The 6443-nt window shown below is 38.6% G+C and overlaps 1 protein-coding gene across 1 annotated transcript; it reads right to left on the reverse strand.

Moving 5' to 3' along the window:
• Positions 1–4036: 4036 nt before the first annotated feature.
• Positions 4037–5832, reverse strand: LOC106790803 (neuroligin-4, Y-linked-like). The gene has a single exon (XM_014755963.1). It carries the CDS (start codon positions 4541–4543, stop codon positions 4037–4039), a length of 507 nt encoding a protein of 168 aa, XP_014611449.1. The 5' UTR covers positions 4544–5832.
• Between the last annotated feature and the right edge of the window lie 611 nt (positions 5833–6443).

The following is a 6443-nucleotide window of genomic DNA, read 5'->3' on the forward strand; positions in this document are numbered from 1 at the left end:
AGCACGCAGTAATCTTATCGTGCTTTTGATTTTTCCTCATATTTTCAAATATACTTGTTTTCTTTTTGTTGCGATACTCCACCGAAACACCAGAAGATCTTTTCTTAAATAAAATCATATCTACTCGTTCCTTTAAGAAACGTTTTTATATCCAAACATAGATATAATCGAAATAATGAAAGATCAACGTGACTTGTTATCAAAGTATATTCTATCTAAAATAACAATATATACCTTTAGCATATTTCAGATAAATATTTCCCACCGATATAACTAGGTGATCGACGTCGATGAGGAAGAAGCGGAAGAGGATGAAAAGGAAAAGAAAGAAAAGAGAAAAAGGATAAAAAAAAAGGGGGCACAAAACGAGAGACAGAATAAAATAAAATAAAATAAAGAAAAAATATATGAAAAGCAGAGACACATCGGTGAAGGCGACGGATAAATACGCGATGATCATCAACGTGATTCAACAGCAGCAAGGCTTTCCCATCTTCGGGCTTCGACACTTCTCCGCGATCGTTTATCGATTGTAGCGAGAAAAAGAACTAAATAAAAGAAAAAAAGCAACTCTCGTCAAGAAGAAGAAGAAGAAGAAGAAGAAGAAGAAGAAAAAGAGGAAGAGGAGGAGGAGGAGGAGAAAGAAAAAAAAATAGAAGCTTTAGGATCTCGAAGATGAGTAGTCCGACTCTCTCTCTTTCTCTCTCGTTCGTTCCTCTTGAAACACCCTCGACCCCCAACCCTCAACCCCCTGGCGTCTACGACAGAACAGAGGCATCTTCGTTAAGTTCGTTTCCGAGTGAACGGCTGAACGTCGTGCGATAAACTTCGTCCTTTTACGGTTATGCGTTCACGTTTATAGTCATTGACCCAGATTTAAGGGGTTGCCGGAGTACGTTGGAAATTAACGAAGGCTAGTCTTACCTCTTTCTTTCTCCTTCGTTTCTTACTTTTCTTATTTGATTAAGTTTCACCGTGGTTACATATACAACGTACCTACCCCCGTTTCTATTTATTTTTCTTCCACACCATATTTTTTCGTTTACAAAATTGTGATGCATATTCATTACACGTTTTAATTCTACCTAATGATACGCGCGAAATACGCGCATGTCGTCGTATCTTGTCTTTTCTCTCTCTCTCTCCTTACTTTCTCTTTCTTTTGAAATATGTATATTCCTTGCATATATGACAACAATTATGAAATAACGTGACTTGATAAGATCGTTTCATTTTCATTAAGATTATAGTCGTTTGCAGATCTCTTACATTTAACGCAACCTAAAAAGTTTCATATAATCATCATTTTTATTGATAATTGGTAATTCTTAATTATCCTACTCGATGAAGAAAAAGATACATTTTATCGATGAAAGAGAAGATACTTTTTCCTTTTCGTAATAAATATTAGTTTTGCATTAGAAAGTATCGATAAAATGATTTAAAATTGAATATACGTGTGATAGATGAAATCGAAGAACTGCGAGATAACTCGGTAGGATCGTAAAATAGATACGAATGGAGATTTTGCTATCTAGTCAGATAGCGATTACCAACAACGACGACGCAAATACCATAAGTAGATATGGTCGAATTGAAGACTAGGGTGTTGAGGAGAAACCACTGATATGAGTTTTATCATGCACGTGATATTCGAGAAAGATACACATATTTGCGTTTTCCTCCAAAACGTTTTGCATATTCGCGGGAGAAAAACACACACAGAGAGATAAAAGACGTAGAAAAGGAAAAGGTACACGTATGCTTTTATTTTTCTTTAAATCGGACTATAACACGAACTCGTTGCTTTCATTTACCGACGAGAAAATGAGCAAGCTTCGGTGAAAGGACGCGTAATTAATTTACTTCTCTCGATATCTCTCTTCCCAAAAGCTTCGTCATTTTTCATTTAAGGGCTTGCTTGCTGGAAGGCTTCTCTTCTCTTCTCTATTCTACTACGACGAGTCTATCATCGCGATAATTATTACGCGTTAACATTATGTTCGTATCACTAAATTTGTAGAACAGTTACATTACACTTTAATACACGAGCTCAAATTTTCTCTCCCATTTCCAGCCCCTCCCTCCCTCCCTCCCTCCCTCCTCACTCTCTCTTTCTCCCAATCCTATATTTCAACTTCAAAATGTTCATAATAAAATCAACATCGCTTTGAAAGTAATCCAACAACTTTTCCTTTGATATTACAAACGACATATCTTCACGTTTAACAAAAGTTTCGAATAAAATCTCATTAGATATTCGGATCGTTTTATTTAATTTAACAATTGCAATGTTTATTAATAAAAAAAATTGACGCCATTCAAAGAAACTAATGTAACAAATTTGGAAAATTGGAAATTGGAAACTTTATGCCTAAACTTTTCGTTCCGAATAGATGCATAAATAATTGTATATTAAATGTTGTTGGATTTAACTTATAGGACTACTTTGAAACATTATATTGGTCAGAGTGTACGCGTCCATATGAGCGATACTATGAAATCTATGGAAATTCAGTGAACACGAAAAAGTTATAAGTCACAGTTAGGCGTCCTATCGGTCATCTAGCCGGACGAGTCAGCCGTCTATATAAATTTAAAAACATCAACTCGATGGCACGAACGCAACGGTACTCATATACGCAAGCGACCGAGAGAGAACGCTATTAAAAAAGATAAAAAAAAAAAAAAAGAGGAAGAGACAACGAATAAAAAAATCAAACAGGAAGTAAAAGGGAAAAAAAGAAAAAATAGGAAGTGAAGGGGGAGTAAACGAGAGAGAAAGGGAGTGGGCTTGGTCGCCAGAAAGGGACAAAGGTGAAAGACAAAGAGAACGATAGACAGATAGATAGATAGATAGATAGATAAAGAGAGAGAGGGAGAGAGAGAGAGAGAGAGAGAGAGAGAGAGAGATGTGGGATGTAACGCGAGAATGCGAATTCCGCGTGGCGATTTATGGGAAACGAAGGCCCGACTATAAAATAACACTTCCCATTCAAATCGCTAAATTAATGGCCGTTTTCATGGATTCTTTGTTTGCACCGAGAACCTCGACAATAGCCCCGACTCTACGTTGAGTTATTATTCTAAAATGGCGAGCCGATAGGCACAACGACGACGTTTCTCTTTTTCTACTCTGCTCCTCCCCCCCCCCCCCCCCCCCCCGCCCCGTAGAATTAACGCTAAATTCTTCATGCGTTCCCACATGTTTTTCTCGGACAATGAAAAGGTTCATCTCTTCGTATCGTCGAGGGCCATTTATTCTTAACGATCCTTCATTTTCTTGCGACAACATTGATTCGCTTTATTTGTCAAATTGAAATAATTTAATTTAGATTTTTATTCGTAATTTTTCTTACTATCATCGTTTAAGAGATCTTCTTGAGAATTATTAAAAGTTACAATCTTGAAAAATATTCGCAACTAGGGACAAAAGTTAAGGGTTCGTGTTTAAATGAGCCACTTAATGTTCGATCGTTAATCGAGATGATTAATATACGTATTCGCGTAAAGTTCATTATCGATCTATGCTTGTCAAGAGAAAGAAAGAGAAAATGGAAGATAAAGTAGACGATTAAAATGAGTAAGATGAGGATCATGACGTATTGCGAAATTTCCTGAAAATTTCGTTACAGAATTCTAATTACGTATATACGTAGCCGAGAAATACAATACACAGAATTCATCCGTAGAAATTAGATTGTCTTTAAACAGGTAGTGTCTGTTCTCTCTTCTCATTTTCTCAGTTAAATCTGATAAGCATTACTAAAACATCTTGCAAATCTCCTTTTGCTTCCCTCGTAAGCTTCCAATCTCCATATTTTCGGTTATTCGATTGGAGATAGTCAGAAAAAGCGACCCTTGCTTTTCTCGATGGGAATTCGATTGTATCTTGACACATATTTGATACGAACGTCCAGATCCTATATGATTTATTAAAACTTTTATGGTCGGAAAAAACAAAATAGTCGATGTATTTATTGCGAATGAACGAGAGGGATAAAAAACAAAAAATATTGAAACGCGTTTACCCCTTTTAACATTTACAAAGAAAATTGATTGCCAAGTGAAATAGATCATTGATAAAAAGAGGGTGGAGGGAAAATAATTGAAAGAACTCACCTTGCACAGGCGTGTAAATGTTGAGGTAGAGACAATCCTCGCTTTGATTACGAAGATAGGGTAGTAATCTTCTGAGATATTCGAGCCTGCCTTTGGGCATCTTGTCGGTCAATTCCGGAAGCTTTTGCGGACAGACGGGTCCGAATTTATCGGCGACCTTGACGCCGTGCCACAAGGCGCCACTAACGGGCGGCATAAACCGTAAGGAACCGATCGGGGGGGAGGCGTATGGTACACCACGAAATACCTCGACACCCTCCAGATAACGATCGAGGGTGACTATTACACCGGACAACTCGCCGTATTTCGTCCTGACGATTCGAGAGCTGAGCTCGGCGCCTGCCAGCGCGGCGAGCATCAGCTCCAACACCAGGATCATCGACGCCAGAATCATCGACGATGACGTTGACCACCTCAACATACTCTTCCGTAATCCTTTTTGTTAGATCCCTCAATCGATCATGACGACGACGACGACGACGACGACGACGACGACGACAACAACCACCTCGACATCTTTTTTTCTTGATAATTAATTAGAAATCTTCAACGACAATCACCTCAACATTCTTCGGCTGATTCTACGGCTAATCCTCTTCATTCGGCTCTCACTTCATAGTCTTTTTTAAAGGAATTAATTCTTTCCCGCTCATCCTCAAGTTTCGAGCCGGTTAAAGGATACGCTCGAGACCATAGTTCAGCAAGGATTTACCGAACGCATCTAAACACTGGCCAATTTTGTAAGCCACCTCCCGACGGAAGACAAAGTCGAGAGAGGCTGATGGATCTTACCTCGAATTTCGACATACCTTCTTTCTTATCATGTCAATTATTTTTAACACTTTTGTTTCTACTCGTAGATAATCCCACCTCCGATAACAAAATGATTATTTAATCGTACACTTTTTTGGAAAATCACACAGACGAAATGACACTGGGTAAAAAGGAATGGAACAAACGAAACGACGATTGGAATTTATTTAAGGAAATACGAATTTCCTTTGATATCGGGTATTTGCGTAAACGTTTCATTTTAATTTCACTCGAAAATAACGCGAGGGAAGATCTTCGTACACCGGTTGATCGAAAACAGTTCACTCACAGCCGCTTTTTTGTCTCGGGGCGAGTCTCTTTGGACGGAGCAAGATTCGGCAAATATTAGTAGACCTTTTTTTTAGCTGAACAACTGTTTCTTATGCTTTCATTCAATCGATCTTCCTTCTCTCTCTCTCTCTCTTTCTCCTCCTCGAGCTGGAGTAATCAACGTGTTGTTGTAGATGAACACCGCCACGCCGTAATACAGAGACAAAAGGAAAGAAAAAAGAATAAAAATGTATCACAGGATAAATGACAATATACGAATACCACCGATTCCTAACGATTAATTAGGTTTACCATTGGAGAGATTAAAGGAAGAACACTAGATTCACTCACTAAGAGTCATCATGATCATCTCACAAATTGAAGACAACACTGACCAACACTTTTACTATCCACTATTTCCTAAAAACGTTTTCTTCGATCACTGAGATTGCTGCACGGTTATCACGAGACGCGGACGATGAAAAATTAGTGAAAAGGAGAGAGTCGCGTTTGTTTTGTTTCCTCTTTCGTTCTTTTTTTTTGTCAAATTTGTGAAATATATTTATCGCAAAGGATGCAGTAAGGAACCGACGGAGGGGCCGGTGGCAGACGTTGGCGTGACTTCGACCCCCGACGGACTGGCATTAGGAAAGAGCTTGCACGTTGTCCTGCGCGTGCGTCGAACGACGTTGGTCGCCGTTCGAACTGTTAAGAGTGGGAGAACCTAGACCACCCCACGCGCATCACAGCCAGGGACGTGGCCGGAAGTATAGGCAAACCGGTCGATACGGCAGGCTGAGGTCGATCAAGGATAAGCTGGTTTGAGTCTGAGATTCCTTTCCTTACAAGAAATCGACAAGACTAGATCAAAGTATCCGCAGATCAATGATCATTTCATATCTCACCTTCCTTTCCATTCAACTTTCCATACTTTTTAATATCGCCTTATCTATATTCCTTTGAAAATTAGAAAAAATTAAGCCCCGAAGATAAAGGCACACGAATTATGTGTGATTTTTTTCGATATCATAAATAGAATTTGGATAAAAGTGATTCATTTTGAGAGATCGATTGATCAATTACGAAATAAAAACTTATGGGCGTCAAAGTTTTCAGAACACATTACGCGTGAACGATCAAAAAATGGAATATCAAATTAAAGTTTAATATACGTAAACTATCTTTTGATCGAAAAGACGAGCACTCGGTATACCGATTTTGCAACGAACGAAAAGCAT

This window comes from Polistes canadensis, unplaced genomic scaffold (assembly GCF_001313835.1).
Source record: "Polistes canadensis isolate GaletaPanama2010 unplaced genomic scaffold, ASM131383v1 scaffold_261, whole genome shotgun sequence".
Lineage (NCBI taxonomy): Eukaryota > Metazoa > Arthropoda > Insecta > Hymenoptera > Vespidae > Polistes > Polistes canadensis.

What these genes read in the sequence shown, in the direction of transcription:
- LOC106790803 (XM_014755963.1), bottom strand. Translation starts at nt 4,543, where the DNA reads ATGTTGAGGTGGTCAACGTCATCGTCGATGATTCTGGCGTCGATGATC.